This window comes from Calliphora vicina, chromosome 2 (assembly GCF_958450345.1).
Source record: "Calliphora vicina chromosome 2, idCalVici1.1, whole genome shotgun sequence".
Taxonomy (NCBI): Eukaryota; Metazoa; Arthropoda; class Insecta; order Diptera; family Calliphoridae; genus Calliphora; species Calliphora vicina.
This window is the reverse complement of record NC_088781.1, coordinates 42,901,553-42,923,474: the sequence shown is the minus strand read 5'-3', so window position 1 is coordinate 42,923,474 and position 21,922 is coordinate 42,901,553. Positions and strand designations below refer to the sequence as shown.

General features: G+C 27.8%; 2 protein-coding genes across 3 annotated transcripts in view; one reads left to right on the top strand and one right to left on the bottom strand.

Annotated features, from left to right (window-relative positions):
• Positions 1-15,659, bottom strand: part of cdc14 (cell division cycle protein 14) — a 109,894-nt gene extending 94,235 nt beyond the window's left edge. For both annotated transcript variants that reach the window (XM_065499611.1, XM_065499612.1), the window contains exon 1: positions 15,040-15,659. The gene's annotated coding sequence lies outside the window, so the exon portion shown is untranslated. The remainder of the gene's footprint in view (positions 1-15,039) is intronic.
• A 2,309-nt stretch (positions 15,660-17,968) lies between these two features.
• Tpr2 (Tetratricopeptide repeat protein 2) overlaps positions 17,969-21,922 on the top strand; it is a 97,742-nt gene continuing 93,788 nt past the window's right edge. The window contains exon 1 of the mRNA XM_065502208.1: positions 17,969-18,206. Within this exon, the coding sequence (XP_065358280.1) occupies positions 18,082-18,206 (125 nt within the window). The 5' untranslated portion in view covers positions 17,969-18,081. The remainder of the gene's footprint in view (positions 18,207-21,922) is intronic.

Sequence of the window (21,922 nt, the reverse complement as noted above, 5' to 3'; positions counted from 1 at the left end):
ATAACTAAGTCTTTAATATAGACAATATTGATATCTAATGATAGATATTTCAAAATCCATTGCAACGATGTAGATAAGGCTATAGTAAGTTGAACCTACAATGGGTCAAATTCGGGAAAAATATTTTTGAACCCGAATTTTTTTTTTCATGAACAAATTTTTTTTGTCATACATTTTTTTTCTAAAAAAAAAAAAATGTAAAAAACAATTTCAAAAAAAAAAATTAAATTGTGTTTACCTAAAAATATTTAAAAACAAGTAAGAAAGTATGGTCGGTCAAGCCCGACCATATAATACCCTACACTATGTAATGAAATGAGCAAAAACATTTTTCTTTTAAAATTTCAATAATTTGTATTTTTGAGTGATTTTCGGAAGTGGGCCTTATAATATGGGGGCTATGGCCAATTATGGACCGATCACCATGAAATTAGGTCGTCTGATTTATGTCTATATGAAAGTTTACTCTGTTGAATTTTGTGAGTATACCAAAATTTTTAAGCGATTTGTGCACGTTAAAGTGATTTTCGGAAGCGGGTCTATATGGGAGCTATGACTAATTATGGACCGATCGTAAAAAAATTTGGTGACATGAATTTTGTATATATAAATCTTATTTGGAGCGCAATTTGAATTTGTGGAGATACATTTATAAATTAAACATTTTTGACCGATAAAGTCCAATTTCGGAAGGACATTTGTATGGGGGCTAGGTAATAATGGACCGATTTCGACCAGTTTCAATAGGCTTGGTCCTTGTGAAAAAATACCCTCCCCACTATGGTGGTGTAGGGTATAAAAGTTATTTTAAAATATAATTTGGTGAGGGGTATATAAGATTCGGCACAGCTCTCTTACTTGTTAAGTAATACATTCAATATTTTCGGGAATTCTTCCGGCTCGGCTGCTATTTAAAATCGACGAAATCGGCTCACAAATGGCTGAGATACAAGGAAAAAACCAAGACAACCTAAATTTTTGACCTCTTTGAGTAGGGTATTTATAATTTGATCTACATCTGGATTAGTAAGTCATTAATATAGACAATATGGAAATCCAATGATAGATATTTCAAAGTCCATTGCAACGATGTATATTAGGCTATAGAAAGTTGGACCTACAATGGGTCAAAATCGGGAAAAATATGTTATAACCCGAATTTTTTTTTCACCAAAAAATTTTTTATAAATTTGTTTCAATAAAATTAAAAAAAAAAACAAGTAAGAGAGCTATATTCGGCTGTGCCGAATCTTATATACACTTCACCAAATTATACTTCAAAATAAAAATTTTAAATATTTTTAGGTAAACAAATTTTTTTTTTTCCATTTGTTTTTTTTTCATTTTTCGGAAAAAATATTTTTTCGAATTTAAAAAATAACAAATTTTTTTTTTTAATTTTTTAAATTTAAATTTTTTTTTTTAAATTTGAAAAAAAAAATCGGTTTAAAAAATATTTTTTCCGATTTTGACCCATTGTAAGTCCAACTTACTATTGACTTATATAGTACGTCGTTGGAAATTCTTTGAAATATCTATCATTATCCATATTGTCTATATTAATGTCTTAGTAATCCAGATACAGTTCAAAAATAGGGCAAAAATCGAGGTTGTCCTGGTTTTTTCCTCATATCTCAGCCATTTGTGGACCGATTATGCTGATTTTAAATAGGAAACTTCTCGAATGTCTGACAGAATTATTAAAGATTTCGATCCTTAAGATATCAGGGGTCATCAGAAAATTGATTTCAACAGACAGACGGACATAGCTTAATCGACTCCGCCATCTATAAGGATCCAGAATATATATACTTTATAGGATCGGAAAATTATATTGTAAAAATTACAAACGGAATGACAAACTTATATACAGTGGTTGACAAAACAATGAAAACTTTTCCAAATATTTCATTAGTGGTCTAAAATCTGAAATAATTTTTTAAAACATTTTAACATTTTTGTAGTATTTTATTTGTATACTTTTATTAACTTAATTTAACAAACAACAAAGGACATAATTAATTAAATTCTGAAAATGAGAAAACAAAATTAAAAAATTTCTTTATTACGGCATTGACAAAAGAATGGAAACTTAGGTATTATTTTAACAAATATGGTCTAAACTTTGCAATAACTCAATATTTTGTTGGGTATCCCTTATTTTTTATAACTGCTACACATCGACGATGCATGGAACCAATTAAAGAGTCAATGGTTTCCTTTGAAATATTTTGCCATTCCCCTATAACCGCCTCCGATAAATTATCCTTCCTGGTGTAATTTTGGGTCCTTATTTTACGATCTACAATTTCCCATAGATTTTCTATGGGATTGAGATCTGGCGATTGGGCAGGCCACTTCAAAACACGCACCTCGTTGGATTGTAACCACTCGGTTACAACCCTAGAGGTGTGTTTCGGGTAGTTGTCGTGTTGGAATCTCCAAACTAGGGGCATATTTTCCTCTGTGTATGGATATATAACATCTTTTATAATATGAATTGGGCCCATACCTTGCCCTGAAAAACATCCCCATACCATAATACTGCCACCGCCAAACTTTACTGTCTTATTTGTGTACTTTGGATCTAATATTTTTCCCTTTGGTCGTCTTACAAATGTTCTCCCATCACTGCCTCTTAAATTGTATTTGGATTCGTCGGAAAAGGGGACAGTATTCCATTTCTGTATCGACCAGTTTAAATGATCCCTGGCAAATTGTAGATGAGCAGAACGGTTCTTTTTAGAAATGAGTGGTTTTTTCACAGGACGATAGCAACCAAGACCAGCCTCATTTGCCCTGCGACTAACTGTTCGGGTACTTATTTCTAATTTTAGGCTATTAACAACCTCTTGAACTCTCTCGCTTTTAAATTATCTTTTCTAGGAGTAGTTTTACGAGGTCTTCCACCTAAATGTTGAGTTTTTACAGAACCGGTCTCACAAAATTTCTTTATAATTTTTGAAACTGCTGATTTATTTATTGAATATTTGTCACAGATACTTTTATGTTTTAAACCAGTTTTAAAATCGTTAATTATTTTATTTTTTAAGTCTTCACAAATCTTAGCTTTAGCCATTTTCGTTAACTTTGAAAAAAAGCCATTATGCGAAAAACTTAGAAAAAGAAATTGTGAAAAATTACCAGAATTTAAAAATAAAATAAAATAACTGTAAACAGGCTCGTTCTTTTAAATATTATTTTCGTTTTACACTTCTTTCTTGCAGAAGTTTAAAAGTTTCCATTGTTTTGTCAGTAGCGAAATAGTGAATATTTTTAATTTTTTTCCCTTTTTCAGAATATAATTATGTTGTTTGTTTTTCAGTTAATTTATATAAATAAAACTATACAAGTAAAATACTAAAAAAAAAAAAAATATTTTAAAAAATATTTTTAATTTTGGGCTACATATGGAATATTTGGAAAAGTTTCCATTGTTTTATCAACCACTGTATACCCTTCTCACGAAGGTGAAGGGAATAAAAATTAGAAAACAATTTGGAAAAAAAATTAGAAAAAAATTTAGAAAAAAAATAAAAAAAAAAAATTTTGTCTCTCATTTTACACTCTCTCTCATACAAAACTAACGTTTGAAAAAGTTGTTGATTAGTTTAGTCCACGTATTGTGTACTTAGCTCACTCGGAATGGAATAAGTGATTCGAAAACTGTTTCAAACTTATGCGAAAGTATATAAGGAGAGCCTATTAAAAACAATAGAGCCATTTTTAATGATAAATAAGCAGTAAAACCTCATGCAACTTATGTTGAAGAGCAAAAAGAGAAAACCCTATTTTTGATTTTAAACAATTATCACTGATTTTAACACATTTTATTAATTGCTTCATCATTGTGTCGTCTGTGGTCTTGACAACCCAATTGCAATTTTATTCTCTATCTCAAACAAAATGTTGCACCGCAAACAAACTGACCAAAAATGTCGACGTATCTGCTTAATTTTTAAGCAAACAACAATGCTATTTGTTGGCTGGCTGTTGTGTAAACTATTTATTAGATATTTTATTTGTTTTTCTGAGTTTTTGTGTTTCTCAGTTTTTGGCAAAAAAGTATTTAAAAATTATTTTGTGCTTACAACACTACTAGAGTGGCGGCGCGTCTAAAATTAAAGCAGCCTATAATAGAAATGTACTCGTATAGATGTGGCTGCCTAAACTTAAAACCAAATACTCTCTAGCCAGTCATTTGTTGTTGTTGTTGTTGTTGTTGTAGTACTTAGTTTATTATTTTAGTTATTGGTGTTGCTGTTGCTGGTCTGACATACTGACTCAGTTGTTTAAGTAAAAACGTTGTTGTTTTTGTTGTTATTATTGCAGTTTTTTTCCTCATAAAAAAAATTATATTATACTGTAGACATTTGCTATTTATTTCTTTTTTTTTGCTTTAAAAGAAAATTGTTGCAGATCAGGGGAGCATTGGGGTAGCTTGATAGCTGTCTTAGTTACTGTTATTCTTAAGTCCCTGCTATAGCACGAGTTGTGTTTTGGATTAAAGCACGTTAAGAGATAGACGTTGTACCTAGTATAGAGCTATTATTTTGCTGAGCTATTCAAACAAGTCCTTCGACGTCCTTTTGTTGTTATTTACTTACTTGCATTGTAGGTTGGCTGGTTGGTTGGTCGGTTGCTTGGTTGTACTTAAAAAGATACACTTGCATAAAGATATTGATCAACATGATGTGGTTTTGCGGTTACTGTAAACAGCAACAATAATAATACAAAAAAAAACAATTGTTTTTATAAGAAAAGTGTTAAATAACTAGGATTAGTTGGAGCATAGAGTAGAACACCAAGTGTTTAAAACTAAGGATTTTAGTTAGAAACTACTTTGTGTTGTAGTAAAATGATTTATAACTGAAGACATTTTGTCGGTTATAATTAACTCAAGGGTTTTCTGTTTAAGTAGAACAAGCGTAACTAGATGTGTTTGGATAAGAAATTAAATTTAGAACAAAATTATTAAATTTCTTTAAAGAAATCTTGAATAATTTTTCCTTTAAAAGATATTTTTCTTTTAAAGTTATTCAAAGAAACCCATTGCAATATTCTATAGATAAGTTAAATTCGAAACTCAAAACCTTGAACAAATAAAATACAATTCCTTGGAAATATCCTTGTTTATATTGAAATTTATTTGATATCAATTTCATTCTCAAATGTCAAATATTGGACTTGGATTTGAGAAACGTTAGAGAATAATAGTCTTCTCAATTAAAAATTAGTAGTTTATTTCAAATTTGATAAATCTTCGGGCTGCAAACAGGCCGCCAGTCAATTTGGCACCCGAAGCTAACTTTAATCAAACATTTTTACTTAAATCAAAATGAATAATTTCCCTCAAATCAATCTGAAATTCAAATATCTGTTTAAGTTGAAAAAAAAACCTTAGAGAATTACATTTAATACAAGGGTGTGTCAAAAAATGCCGGTTTTGGGATAAATTTTTCAAAATAGTCTCCTCCTTTGAGCTCTATGCATTTGTCCGAAGTTTCTCCAATTTCTTTATCCCTTACGAAAAATAAGATTTGTCGAGGTCATCAAAAAAAGTGAGATGATTTCATAGTTGGAGTCAAATCTCTTTCCGCCGAGAATTTCTTCAGGTTTCCAAACAAAAAACAGTCACTCGGAGCTAATAAGCACTGCAAGCAAACGCGGCAGCCATTTTGCGGAAAGCTTTCAATCTCCGATTGGCCAACACTATAACGTGATTTTTTTGAATTTTTGACTTCTTCCAAGCTTGATGGGCCACAACGAAATTCTGTAAACCACTGTTTTACCATTGAAATTGATGGTGCAGAGTTCTCTTAGTAATTTTATCAAGCTTAGTCTTTATATGAGTAATGGTTTTTTTCCGGAAAAATAATGCTTAATGAGCACTTGTTTCCAACTTCTCCTCAAGTCACGAGGTAATCTGCTATCAATGGCTGTAAAACACAAACTAAAAGTCGCAGGACAGGAGTCGACTGACAGATACTTGTTGATATTTCAGTTAAGTGTTGGGAAATTCTTAAAGTCGCGGACTTATTTACCTAATCTCCTATCAAATGAAAATTATAAGATGTTTGAAACCTTTGAGAATGATTTGATACAGGTTTCAATGTTCTCAACCAAAAATTTAATTTAAATTTTAGAAAGCTCTTGGCCAAACAGTATAAACTGTTTGGCGTCTTAGGAAAACTGTAATCTTATCAAATTGAATTAAAATTGAAAATTAAAATTTCTGCTTAGGTTTGACAAACATTGAAAATAATAAAATGTGTTAAACCTTTGAGAACGTTTTCATTAAGATTTTAATGTAATAAGGTGCGTTTTGTGCACAGAGAAAACAGATTCGTGATAGCAACCGAATTTGTTGCCAATCGAATGATTCGGTTGCACACATAGAATTTTTCAGTTCTTACAACAGAAAGTCAGTTGATAAAGAAGAATTTCAGTTGAGGCAACTAAACTTTAGTTACCCCTTCCAAAATATTGTAGCCACAACTGTAAAATTCGGTCACTAAGACAGAATCATTTGATTAGCAACAAATTCGGTTGCTATCACGAATCTGTTTTCTCTGTGTGTTTCATAATTATAACGTCATTTTTGATTATTTTTATACCCTTCACCTTCGTGAGAAGGGTATATATAAGTTTGTCATTCCGTTTATAATTTCCACAATATAATTTTCCGATCCTATAAAGTATACAGTGGTTGACAAAACAATGGAAACTTTTCGAAATATTCCAATGTAGCCCAAAAAAAATTTTAAATTTAAAAACTTTTTTAAAATAATTTTTTTTTTTAGTATTTTACTTGTATACTTTTATTTATATAAATTAACTGAAAAACAAACAACATAATTAATTATATTCTGAAAAAAAGTAACAAAATTAAAAATATTCACTATTTCGCTACTGACAAAACAATGGAAACTTTTAAACTTCTGCAAGAAAGAAGTGTAAAACGAAAATAATATTTAAAAGACTTAAAAAATAAAATAATTAACGATTTTAAAGCTGGTTTAAAACAAAAAAGTATCTGTGACAAATATTCAATAAATAAATCAGCAGTTTCAAAAATTATAAAGAAATTTCGTGAGACCGGTTCTGTAAAAACTCAACATTTAGGTGGAAGACCTCGTAAGACTACTCCTAGACAAGATAATTTAATAGCGAGAGAGTTCAACAAATTCCCAAAAATAACTTCTCGAGAGGTTGTTAATAGCCTAAAATTATAAATAAGTACCCGATCAGTTAGTCGCAGGGCAAATGAGGCTGGTCTTGGTTGCTATCGTCCTGTGAAAAAACCACTCATTTCTAAAAAGAACCATTCTGCTCGTCTACAATTTGCCAGGGATCATTTAAACTGGTCGATACAGAAATGAAATACTGTCCTCTTTTCCGACGAATCCAAATACAATTTAAGAGGCAGTGATGGGAGAACATTTGTAAGACGACCAAAGGGAAAACGATTTGATCCAAAGTACACAAATAAGACTGTAAAGTTTGGCGGTGGCAATATTATGGTATGGGGATGTTTTTCAGGGCAGGGCAAAAGATACCATGACAGGTATAGGATACAGAAACATATTAAACGATGTTATGTATCCCTACGCTTAGGAAAATATGCCCCTAGTTTGGAGATTCCATTTGACTCTTTAATTGGTTCAATGCATCGTCGAAGTGCAGCAGTTATAAAAAATAAGGGATACCCAACATAATATTGAGTTATTGCAAAGTTTAGACCATATTTGTTAAAATAATACCTAAGTTTCCATTCTTTTGTCAATGCCGTAATAAAGAAATTATTAATTTTAATTTTAAAATTAATTTTGTTTTCTTATTTTTAGAATTTAATTAATTATGTCCTTTGTTTTTTGTTAAATTAAGTTAAATTAAGTTAATAAAAGTATACAAATAAAATACTACAAAAATGTTAAAATTTTTTAAAAAATTATTTCAGATTTTAGGCCACTAACGAAATATTTGGAAAAGTTTCCATTGTTTTGTATATTCTGGATCCTTATAGATAGTCATGTCCGTCTGTCTGTCCGTCTGTTTTACATACACGATTCATACATCAATATCTCAGGAATTATTCCGGCTCGGTTGATATTTAAAATCGAGATAATCGGTCCGCAAATGGCCTAGATATAAGGAAACAAACTTATATATACCCTTGCCACTCATGGTGAAGGGTATAAAAACCAGGACAACCTCGATTTTTTACCTATTTTTGACCTATATCTGGATTACTAAGTCATTAATATAGACAATAATGACATTTATTGATTGCAACGACGTATATAAGATCATAGTAAGTTGGAAATACAATGGGTCAAAAAAAATATTTTTTAACCCGAATTTTTTTTTTCACCTAAAACGTGTTTTTCGCTAAATATTAAAAAAAAATTAAAAAACAAACAATTTTTTTTTATAGTAAGAATTGTGCTAAATTTCCCAATTATTGATAAATTCACTGATAAGCTTTTTTTTAATTTTAAAAAAAAATTAAAAAACAAAAAAAAAAATTTTAAAAAACAATTTGAAAATTTTTTTTTTGAAAAAATGAAAAAATAAAGAGAACAAATAAATTTTGTTTACTTAAAAACATTTAAAATTTTCATTTTGAAGTATAATTTGGTGAAGGGTATATAAAATTCGGCACAACCGAATATAGCTCTCTTACTTGTTATATTAATCTAATAATTTGTTTGTTCTACTATAATCATAAACCGTTTTTGAAATATTGAAATAGCTATTCTGACAAACAAAATTAATCGTAAATGTTGCTTCATTTTCAATAAAAATTTCTCAACACAGTCCAATATTTATTTAATCAGACACTACAAATTAAAAAAACGAATGACTTTTGATTGTGTTGTTAAATAATACATAAGAAATATAGAGACAAGGAGAAAGAGAGAGATTGAGTGAAAGAAAAAGTAACGGGTACAAGGCGTTTAAGCAAATAATTAAAGGACTTGTCATCATAGTCATTTGACGACATCGTTCGTTTTGTTTATTTTGTTGGTGTCTTTTACTTCTTCTTCTTGTTACTGTTATTTCAATTATTATTGTTGCTGTTGTTGTTGTTGACGTTGTATGTCGTCTAAAGGATGTCATAACAGAAAATTGAGTTAACGACATTTTAACAGCGTAATTTAGAAGAAAAAAAAATTAAAACATAAATGTTTTTATTACGGCAACATGCACAAAATTATTTAAGAGTTTTGTAGACGAAGAGTGGTGGGTGTTTAGATAAATTTGTATTGCGAACAAGAAATTATGAAAATGAAGGTACATATTTTATGACGGAGAAAAAGGTTTTACTTTTTGTAGACACTTTAAGGAATCATTATTATAAATTTAAGCATAACTTAAAAACAAAGATTTTAAAAGATTTATAAATTTTAAATAAATTTCTTTGTACTTAAAAACTAACTGACTTGTTTTAGAAAACTTATGAGAACTCGCAAGGTGGTCAAATTTTAGGTTAAGAAGTAAATTGAGATCGATTTTATATTTCGTGATAAAAAAATAAATCATTTAAAATAACAGTTATAAAAGCATTGTTTACATGGTTTGGTATGACTTTTATTAGTTTTGTGATTTTGGTAAGAGACAAATAATTTCAATGGTGGTTGATCCTAATAACAGCTACCATTATCTATCTTTTATTTACATAAAATAAAGTATTTTTATAAAAAGGTTACTGGGTTCCATCAGGGCAAAATTACACATTACCCTATGTCTATAACTGATAAATTCTTGTCATGATAAACGTCAAAATGGTTGCCAAGATAAAAAAAATTATCAAAATAGTCTCCATTTATTAGTATTATTGCATCGTTATGACAAAATTGTTAGTGCTTTTGCAAGATTGTGTTGACAACAAATGTCATTAATTGTTATGCTAAATATTTGTCAAGTATAGACAGGGGGTTATAATCAAAAGTATTGACAGTTTTTTATATGTTAATCTAAAAATCAATAATTAAATAGTAATTTTTAATAAAACATATTTCCATTGTACCGCTAAAGTTCTTGTGTAAATCTTATCGAAAAATGTTGCTAAAATTTCAAAGAAAAATAATTCCCATAAACGATTTTCTTAAAAAGAAAAATCTACTAAGAATTGCTGCTTAAAATTTGTATTAAAACATATTTAAAAGCTTTTAATATTTAAATATTTTATTCTAATTAACAAAATTGAAAAACCTCTACGCATTTTGTAAAGGCAACACAAAAATCCTTAGAGAAATGTACCCAGCAAATGACAACAAACGTAACCTTAAACCTGAGACAACAAAAAATATATTTGTCACATTTTCTTTACACACACACACACACATCTTATACATCAAAACAAAAACATTAAAAATAAGAAAAAGAAGAATCCCCACGTGATTATTTTCATTTATTTGTTAAACAGCAACAAATAAATAAAATGTGTTTGTACAAATAAACATCCATCCATACATAAATTATTTAATAAAAAAAATGATAAACTAATGGAAAACCTAACCATATAAATTAATGTAAAGGAGCTAGAGGGTAAAAATAAGAAAGTGTAGGAGAGATATAATTAAAATAAAAGAGAGAGAATAACAAAATATTTTGTATTTGAAAAACTGTCAAACAAACATCAAGCATGTTTGTTGACTTATCAATCATATTAAATTACTACAACAATAATAAGAATGAAAGTACAGAAGTACGAAATACATACATATGTACTAAAGAAAACAGGTATGTATAATAATAAATAATAACAATAATAGCGTTAAATGCGTATAAATAATGTTATTTTTAGATATTTTTCATTATATTAACAGAATTTTTCAACATTAACCTATTTCTCTCCGCTGTTCGATTTTTCGAACAGTAGAAATTAAATTTTTTAAAAAAAAAATGTTTTCAATTTAATTTGTGGAATGAACGATTTGTAAATATGTACAGCTGCGGTCAAAATAATAGCACCACGACATTGATATTGATTTATAATTACGTAAAAACTGTTAAATTAATTTTTGTTGTTTTTGTATAAATTTATGGTTAATTCAATGAACATTCAAATTTTAAAGAAAAACTTCATAATATATAAATACCTAAGAAATTCATCAGTCAAAAAAATAGCACCAAGATAGAAATTGATTAAAATAAACAAAAATTAACCTGGACAAAATTTAATTTAGTAACAATTATTATGTTTTGTAACGTTCTTAACACGTTATTATTAAAAGTAAAATATTGTTGTCTTTTGTTTTCGTATTTTTTGGCACCTCCTACCTATAAAGATTCTTAAATTTTAAAAATTTTGTATGGAACTTGTATGCCAAATATATTTTTTCATTCCTCAAAATAAATTCTTAAATATTGTTGCTTTCTTTTACCCTTTTTGTGACATTTGGCCATCTATTTTTAATAAAATTATGTTTGGGGATATCGCATCCTGTCCCACGACATTGACCTTTTAGCTTGAAACCCAAATTTATATCAGTTTATCATTTCATAGATCATTCCTATGGTCATAATTTCATTGATTTATATCTGAGTATGATTTTATCAAGCATTTGATCATATAAGATTGAATTATTTATTCCACATATTCAATATATTCTTCGAATGTTATAATAGAAAAACCACAATCAAAATACAATTTTAAAATCTGTGTGTTTGTAAGATAAGATGAATATATTATCTTAAATTTTGGTTGAAATTGGATTCGGAGGACTTTCTATAGAAGTCTGATATCAAACAATATAATTTGTTTAATTATTTGACCAAAAAGTGTTTTGGTACTTGCGACTTCGGAAATTTTACCTTTAATAGAGGATGTTATATTGTTATTGGTGAAACTTTTCTAGAATTTAAATAATTTAAATTTTGTTACTGTAATGGTCAGCGAATAACTGCAACACTAGTCGTCACTTTTGACCACCATGCAGAACATAAATGCCTGATTTTCGAAACGGTGGGCCAAGAGTGTTATGATTAAAAGCGATAAGCGGTTGCGCAACCTAAAATTTATATTTTTATTTCAACACAATATTTTTTTAAAAGATTTCTAAATATCTATAAAGGTACTTATAGACGGCAATACTGAATATTAATATTTGTCAAAAACTCAAGTATCATAATACAATTTCATCGTCTAAACAAAATTTGTATTAGATTTTCCAAAAATACAAATGATTTTTTTGATTTACGGTCGGTATTCAAAATTTGTTTAAAACAATTCAAAAAAATTTTATTTTCATATGTATCGGGTATGTATTTATAAATAAAAATAAGGCAAACAAAAATGTCAAGAAAATATAAAATAAAAATAAAGTTTTCACAAAAATAGCAATCAACAAAGAAATAAAATATTTGTAATAGTATCGTGTAAACAATAAATGTTTGTTTGAAACGATTTCTTGAAATACCTAATGATTTCAATAATATTTTAAATTTGAAAAGTGTTAATACCTACTCAGTATTGTCGTCTATAAATAACTTTATTCTGAATTAAGCTAATTTGTATGTTCAGAAATCATAATTTTTTAAACTAGAGCTCACATGTACCACTTTTTTCGTTACTAAAAAAATTAGAAAAGTAAAATTAATTTTTTTGTTTTTAATTTTATTCATTTCGATATAAATAGATTCAAATTATAATTTAATGGAGATTTTTTAAAACAAAAACATGAATATTCTATATTTTTTCGACAATTTCTTACGATGGTGCTTTATTTTGACTGCACAAAATCTGGAAAGGTTAATATTTCTTAAAGAAAACTTTACTCTAGAAGAAATAGAGATTAATAATGATCTTATATTATATTTAATTAAAATTACTATGAAAATAAATATATTTTCCATGTTGATTGCTTTAAGGTTCTGTGGTGCTATTATTTTGACCGGCACTGTATGTAGCACTGACCGTCTGTCTACTTAAGTGAACTTTCCAAAGCATTCAAATAACTTACATACATTAATACTTCGATTTTGAATACTCGAATAGTCAATATTTTCAGAGTTGCATTTTTCATATACAAATTTCAAATTTATCAAACTTTTGTAAAACAAAATTTCAACAAAAAATTGTTTTATAAAATTACTTATTTTATAAATCTTTAACTTATTTTTATTTATTCTAACGGTATCTATTCAATTCTCAATTTTCGTAAAAAGTGGACTTGGCACAATCGCTCAACGATTTCTATGTCTGAATATTTCTATGTCTGAATATGTTTTTAAACCAAAATTTTTTTCAATCCTACTTTGGTGAAGCTTATATAAGATTCGGCACATCCGATTATAGCTCTCTTAATTATTTCTTTTTAAATTGGTATTTACCTATTTAAGTTTATTTTGAAATGGCCATCACTAACAGGCTATAATTTTTCAAAGATTATAACAAAAACATAATAATAATCGCATAATTTTCAAACAATTCAACGCAATTAATTTTGGTCGGTTAACTGTTAACGAATAATTTAAAATTGCCGATTTTCAAATAACAAATAAAATATTTTCTGCAGCAAAAACATTATAATACCGAAATAGGTTGTAACTTTTATCCATAATTAATATAATCATTCACAACAGCGAATAGAATAGAATAAAACAATTTAACTTAGAACTTAAACTACATTTGTAAATAAATTATTGTTGCAATATTAGAAACACGAACTTTAGTAAATCTAAATTGTTACTTGACAATCATGAGATAATGTTTTCAGAATTGCGTGCATTATTATTTGTTTCAAGTACAGATTTCAATTTAATATTGAATAATTTATTTCAGTTCCAAAGTACAAAAATACCTATTAAAGAAATTTACTGCATTTAGATGAGCCATCTTATAAAGATTTTGTTTTTAGCATTTAAAATACATTTTTTAAATGTTTGTTTATTGAAAACGGAACAAATAATTACTAGTATGCACTGTTAAGAATACTTAATTTGTAAGTGATACAATTTTTGGCTGCCATAAAATTTAAGTGGAAAATTAGAAGATAAGAAGACAATTTAAGGGTTGCACAATTTTTCGATACAGTGATAATGTTAAATGCAACAATTACGGTAAAGTAAAGGGAAATTTAGAAAAATATTAGGAATTTGTGGGAGAAAAATATAAAGATTTTTAGGAAAACAATATTAATGAAAGATTAACAGGTTGAACAAATTCAATGATCTTAATATAATCTTAGATAATTAAAATAATTTTTTAAATGTAAATGAATTCTTAAATAATGCACCCAATTTGACAAGCAAATATCGTTTAGTTTTGAAATGAAAATTCTATATTTTAACAAGCTAATATCATTTAGTTTTGAAATCAAAACTCTCGGCAAATAGAATTAATAAATCTGCAAACTTTGATATTACTTTTTCAATAATTTCATATTCTTAATTCTATAATTTAAGCATTTTAATTTAACTGTCCCATTAAAACTGTTGAAACGATTGTTAATTGGAATTCCACATTCAATAAAACAACAACAGTAATATTTCATAATTAACTCTCTTTTATAATCAGAATTTACTCTACCCTTTACCAACAAATTAATTAACACACACATTTACATCCAAAAAAGGCAAACATCAACAAATCACACATACACAAAAATTTATATAAAAAAACGTGATTATTATAAAAAGAGAAAGAGAGATAAAGAATAAAAGGCAATGAAATCTCACAAGAAAATAAAAAGCAACAACAATACCAAAATGATTTGTCAAACAATTTTACATTAACACCGTAGTTATTGTTGTTGTTTTTCTCGGTGTGATAAAAAATGCAAAAAGCTAAAATAAAAAAAGCTCCACCACATTGTAGAAAACTAAAAACAAAAGGTAAAAGCAAAAACAATAATAATAATAACAGAGAAAAGAAGAATCATTAAAAAAAATATGGAATAAAAATGACTGCCTGCGTAAACAGTTTTTCTTCTCAACGAAGAGATTTTCTTAAAACAACTAAGAATGATGATGAAAGAACACAAAAAGTGTCCACTACGAAAATAAAAAGAACCAACAAATAACACTTACCTCAACTAAAATAGTTTTTTTTCTTAAAATACTCCAAATTCCGTTAGAATTTATTTTTATATATATATTTTTCACTTAATTTAATTCATGCACTTAAATTTTTCTATACACTTGTTTTAATTTTATTTTTTAGTTCAATAATTCGTAAAACTCCATAAAAAATTATAACAAGATATTTGTTAACAATTCATAATGTTGATTAACTAACAATTTTGTTTTTTCTCTTCAATCTGCTTAACTTTATGTTTCTTTTTGGGGTTTTATATTTCCCCCCTTAACAGCTTTTAATTTTTTAATGAAAAAAATTGCGTTTTTTCTATTCACTTTTTCTATTTTTTTTACATGTTTTTTTTGTTATTATTTATAACAATTTTGTCACTTTTCTTTTTCCACAATTTCGTTAATTTTTATTTAAATAAATGTGTGTGTTTTTTACAGAAAATTTTGTGTAAACTTAAAACACAACAAATTTTCTAGTGTTAAATTAAAAAAAAACGCGTTAATACGAAATTCAATAACACGCAGTGATGACGTCCATTTACGTTGAGCTCCAATTTTCTACTTGCTGTAAAAAATTTTCAACGTTTCTTTTGAATTGGTTTGACAAGTGTCACAACCGCCACCGCAAGGCGAATTTATACAAGGTGGAGTCAGTCAAACAGCTGATAATTTTTTTTTTCGCTTTTTGGTTCTAACAACTGTCAAAGCTTGTTTTTATATTTAAATATCTACATATTCTAAGCTTATTAACAAAATATTTATTGTTTACATAAATAAGTAAAGCCCTCACTATTCAATTATCTACACTATATTAAGTTTAAATACTTATTTGTTTAATTTTTCATTTTGGTTTTTTGACATTTGTTAAGACCAATCGTTGTTTTTGTAGAACTGACACCACCTTGTATGAATTCGCCTTGCGCCACCGCTTTCCAATTGGAATTTGTTTATGATATGGTTGTCTCTTTCCGGCAATAAAAAATGTCAAAAGAAACAGAAAACAGGGTTGTAATTATAGCTGGTTTAAACGAGACTGTAGCCAAGGCCATGTCAACACGTAACAAGAACATATACATAAAATCATTTGATGTCAGACATAGTTATGAGAACAATAGTTCTTAGAATGTTATTTTTTTTTTAATAACATGACATGTACTGGGAAAGTTGATTCGTAGAAAGCGAACTATTAGACGCGGCCTTAGTTCTTACTTCGAATTAATATCGTAGTTAGCCGACCGAGAGCCGAAGCAATAATCCAGTCGTATTGTACTCATTATATAGTCATAGCCAATAACTTGTAGTTAGCCGATGAGAGCTAAAGAATTTATCTCCTCGGATTATATCCATAAGCTATACTTATCAATAGTTAGTCGTTAGCCGACCGAGAGCCGAAACATTTATCCCGTCGGATTATACTCAGTAGCTAGTCCAAACTTATAGAGCCAACGAATTTAACCACTTGTATTGCATCCGTTGAATTTACTTAATAATAAGTCATTAGGCGACCGAGAGCCAAAGCGTTTATCTCGTCGAATCATCTATTAGAAGCTTCTCATTAACAAGCATATCCGAAATATACAAAATGATATTCTCAAAACTACAAAAAAAAAATCATTTCCTTTCCAATATTTTGCGTTTCTGTTACACCCCGTCTACAACAGACATGATGCTGTTAAAACATGATGTTATACAAGATTTGTAAAACACATGGTTTAACAACCGTGTTAAAACATTGAAAAAACGCTAACATGGTTTGTATATACCTAACACTAACATCATGTTAGTGTTAATATTAAGTATTTCATGCCAGTTGTAGACGTAGTGTTATAATCGCATCTGACTGTTTTATATGTGTGTCTCCCATCACTGCCCCTTAAATTGTATTTGGAGTCATCCGAAAACAGAATCAGTAGTCCATTTCTGTCTCTTCCAGTTTAAATGTTCTTTAGTAAATTGTACTGCTTTTAAGAAATGAGAGGGTTTTTCTGTATTTGATCTGCGGCTAACAGTTCGAGAACTTATTTGCAATTTAGATTATTAATAAGCTCCCGGGGAGTAATTTTTTGTAATTTCTTAAATTCTCTTGGTCTTTTATCTTGTCTTTTTGAAACTGCTTATTTATTAATTGGAGACTATGCAAATTTATGGGCCTATTTTAAGCAATTTCAATAGGTTTGGTCTGATCACAATATTATTATAAACATTGTGATCTAAGTCTTCGGGCAAGGTTTAAAATAATTTGGTATATAGGACAAGGACAGAAAATAATCATTTATTAAAAATTTTAACTTCTATAGTCAATTGCAACTTTTCGATTTTGTTTTCATAAATATTTTGGAAACTGTGTAAAGTTCAATTATTTGGTACTTTTCCTATACCACTTTTAATTTTACTACTGTTTTGTACACCTGTTAACGAAAGTCTACACAAAAATGCAACCCTGCAGCTTAACCTTCTTTAAGAAATTCTCCACAATAATTTTTTTTGTCGTTTCTTGTTCATTTTAATAAATATTCGCTTAACGAAGTTAAACGCGTGAAACGTTTATTTGGTCATCAGCCGACTTCGTGCGAATTTTTATTTAATTTTTTGTTTAATTGCACAAAAAATACATAAATTAAAAACAACACGGGGTAATTAAATAAAAAACGTGCTTTTAATTAATAACTCAAGTTAAAAGCAGCCACTAAAGAAAAATTTCACAAAACAAAATCCAATAGACACAGCTGTGTTGAAAGAAAAACGACAAAAAAAGTTTAGTGCAACAACAAGGAAAAAAATCTAGAGAATAGATTTTTTCAAACATCCAAAAAAAAACGTGATTAAATTTTAAATAATTTGCTTTTTTTGGCTAAAAATTTTAGGAAAATTTGTGAAATTTTTGCTTTAGCTGGCTTTAGTAACAAAGAACCTTTTTAAATAAAAAGAAATTAGCTAAACGAAATTAATTACTACTGCGCTTCATATTTTGTTTGTGTTTGTACGCGTGTGTTTTTTGACTACAAATTGTATTGAATTTAACACAAAATTTTAATAAATTTCATGGAAGACGTCATTGTTTTAAGCAGTGATAGCGAATCATCAACCAGTTCCGGATCAGACATGGATATTGAAGCAGTTGAAATTGAAAACACCAGCGAAACCATTGTGCCCAAGGACAATGCAACGTAAGTAGAATGGGTTAATTAGCAAAATAAGAATCGTATTAATGCAGAAAATGTGTGTTAATTTGAAGAAAAAAAATCCAATTGGATTTCAAACGTGGGTATGCAGAGTAATGGGGAAAAAGTAATAAAAACAACAATAAAATAATATATTGTTGTTTTTTTCTATGTATTTTCCAATTTCTTTTCCTGCTTTTTACATAATCGCTTGTTCTTTATGTTTTGTTTTTCTTTTATATCTCTTTATTATGTATTCACATATGTTTTCTTTACAAATAAATATAAATTGTTAACAAAAACAGTTATTTTTTTTGAAATTTAAGCTTAAAAAACAACAATATAAGAAATTTAATATGTTTGAATTTATTTGCGAGTGACTTTGCAATTTCCTTGTTCTTTGTATATTTTGGTTTTGTGTTCTTTTTTAATGCATTTTTCATGTTTGTTTTTGTTTAATGACAGATTTGTTGTTGCGTTACAACAAATTGCACCAAGTAGACCATGAGAAAAAGTACTTGTTAAGTACTTTCCACCAACCAATGTTTTTAGCTTTTAAGGTTGCTATTTAAAGAGTTTTAGGGCAAGTTTATAAACGATTTTCAAGGTCTATGTAAAAGTTTTGGCAAAATCTAAGTCTCTATCTTAGGAATTATTTTTCTACTCGATAATTCATTCCTTGTGAAAAAGATTTCAATTAACCTTCGCTTTACCAATACCCACCCGGGTGACCACATCGATTTTATTGGTTTAATATTTTTTTTTAATTTTGTTTCGATTTCAATGAAATTTGTACTCACTGAACAAATTCTAGAGTTCTATAGAATTTAATAGAACCATTTTAAACTTTTTTCAAATTTTTAAAATTTTGTTCGTCGCATATATTTATAGAAGTGTAGTGTCACCCGGGTGGGTATTGGTAAACCATGTACATAAAAAACCTTTGGTAAAGCGAAGGTTAAGAAATGTATTTAGTACCTATATTTAGTATAGGTAGGTATAATGAGTTTTAGTTTTTTTTGTTTGCCAATTCTATTATTGAATTTGAAGCTATTTTTAATTTATTTGCGTAAATAAATATATTCTACAAAATTTAGAATATTTGGCAGTTTGTTTATAAACATAAATTTAGAAAGAAAATAAAAATACCACAAATTAATAGAATTTATTGTTTAAACTCATTTATATGGTAGTACAAATAAAGAAAATAATATTTCCATTGCACCGATTAGCTAGAAACTGCTTCGTTCGGTCAAAAACCAACTATTAAGAGGAAAATTATTGGGCGTATGACTTAAAAATGCAGGATTTTTTAATATTTTTAGCTTTTATTTTGAATCATTTGTACTTACAATATAAATTTATTCAAAGAATTAACCATTGTAAGCTATATCCTTTTCTCATCTTTCTGGCAATCCAATCCTAATAACTGCCCAAAAACTTTCGGTTTGTACAGCTGTCGCTGAGTTGACAATCTTTGGCCGAATATGATTCGGGTCGTTCCGGAACGGAGATCCAATTGTCGTGGGAACGTGGCTTTGGTGTCGCTTCGGCTGGTTGGCCAGGCCTCACGTACGATCTCTTACGCTTCGAGTTATCGTAATGGATCCATTTTTCATCTCAAGTAATGATTTTGTGCAAAAATTATTTTCTTTCATAGCTTCTCGGACATGCAAAATCGTCTTTTAAGTTCTCTTGGCTTTAATTCGCATGATATTCAATTTCCCAGCTTTTGGATGAATCCTGCTACTCGCAAACATTTTGAAATTGGAGCTTGAGTAGTTCCCAATGATTTTTCAAGCTCTTGTTGAGTTTGACAGAACATTTTTTACAGAAAAAATGCTAAAAAGACTGAATTATTACTAATTATAACCACTGAATTATTACTAATTATAACCATAGATAAAACTGTTATACACAATATTTTCTACTAAAAAATTAAAAAAAAAAACTGTTATACAAATAGTTTTCTATAAAAAAAACATGTTTACAGAAAATTTTCTATAAAAAAGCCGCTATGTAGAAAATTTACTATAAAAAACTGTTATTCCAAAATCTATGATATTGAAATTTTTCTAAATAAACTGTTATACTGAAATTTTTTTATACCGAATTTTTTTTAGAAAATAAACTTTTATGCATACAATTTTCCTATAAAAAATATGTTATACAGAACATTTTCATTATTAAAAACTGTTATACAGAAATATTTCTTTAAACTGTTATACACAAAAATTTCTTTTAAAAAAAACAGTTATACAGAAATATTTCTATAGATAAATCTCCTATATAGAAATATTTCTATAGAAAAAACTATTACTTCTTCCGAAAAAATGCTATAAACATAAATTTTCTATAGAAAATACATACAGCCTAATTATGAATAAAAATTCCCCGGGAGTTTCTTCCCTTTTTTCTTATTTTTCCTATTCAAATTCAATGGGAAAAAACTCCCGGAGAACAAACTCCCGGGGAATTTTTTATTCATAATTGGGCTGATAAATTATTCTATGACGAACTTGGTATAGGTATCTCAAACCGTCTCCCGAATGAATGTAGTGTTTTTCACACTGACAACTTCACCTTCATTTGTCAAGCAGTGTACGAATGCTCTGTCGATGACTGTTCGCTCACAGGGAACTACCAAATATTTAACAAATTTAAATTGTTTTTAAAAATTCTTTATAAATGCTTAACTTTTATTGTTCCCATTTTATTTAATACAATCTTTGCTTGTCTTTGTCCTTGTTTGATTTCAATATTTATTCCTACATACATATTTCAAAATAATGTCTTCTTTATGAATTCTATAATTTGTTATAATAAATTAGCTAATTTATTGTTTATTTCCTCTACATTATTTCCACAATTTTCTATTTGTACATTTATTTAGTTTATAACAAATTACAACATTATTTACAGCATTTTTTTATATTATTTGTACAACTATTAAGCGGAAATACCATTTTAGGTGCAGTGTAGAGAAAAGTGTGTAGTAGTAGTTACATTTAATTCTAATTAAAATTTATACAATTCTACTAAAAAGGAGATCATAACCAAACATAGAAACTTGCTCAAGGAAACCAACATGCAAATAAAAGAATTTTTCTTTCCACCGTAAAATGTATCAATAATTAAATAGAATTTTGCAATAGCTTTTGAAAACTCAATTTGTTTTATTTAAAAAAAAACAAATGATGGCTATGAATTATTTGATTTTTATGTTTACTTAAGGTTTAGTTTTATTATTGTTTTCTTTTGTTAAGATGTAAAATAAAAACCACACTTCTCTTGCGAAAATATAAATAATAATTTGATAATAACTTATTTTATTTAGCTGTTATCTTGTTTTGTTTATTTGTACATATTGCATTCATAGCATTGTCTGACTGTTTTTATTTACTTTTTTGAATTAAATTAATTTGTTATATACATTTTGTTTATGCCATTTATTGCTATTTCTGTTATTGAAATTTGAACAAAGAAAATTTAACAATAACGCAATTGTTTACATTGCATTGGTATGATATTTTGTTTTGAATGCTTAAAAATTACAAGTTTATCGAAAGAATTTTTTAAAAGTTCTCATTAACAACAATAAATAGGAATTTGGGGAAAATAAATAAATTTTAAAGGTCATTTACTAAAGTACTACTTTGAATATTTAAATCGTTTTTCATTTATTCTATTTTTCTGTATAAAGTTTGTTCATAAATATGAAT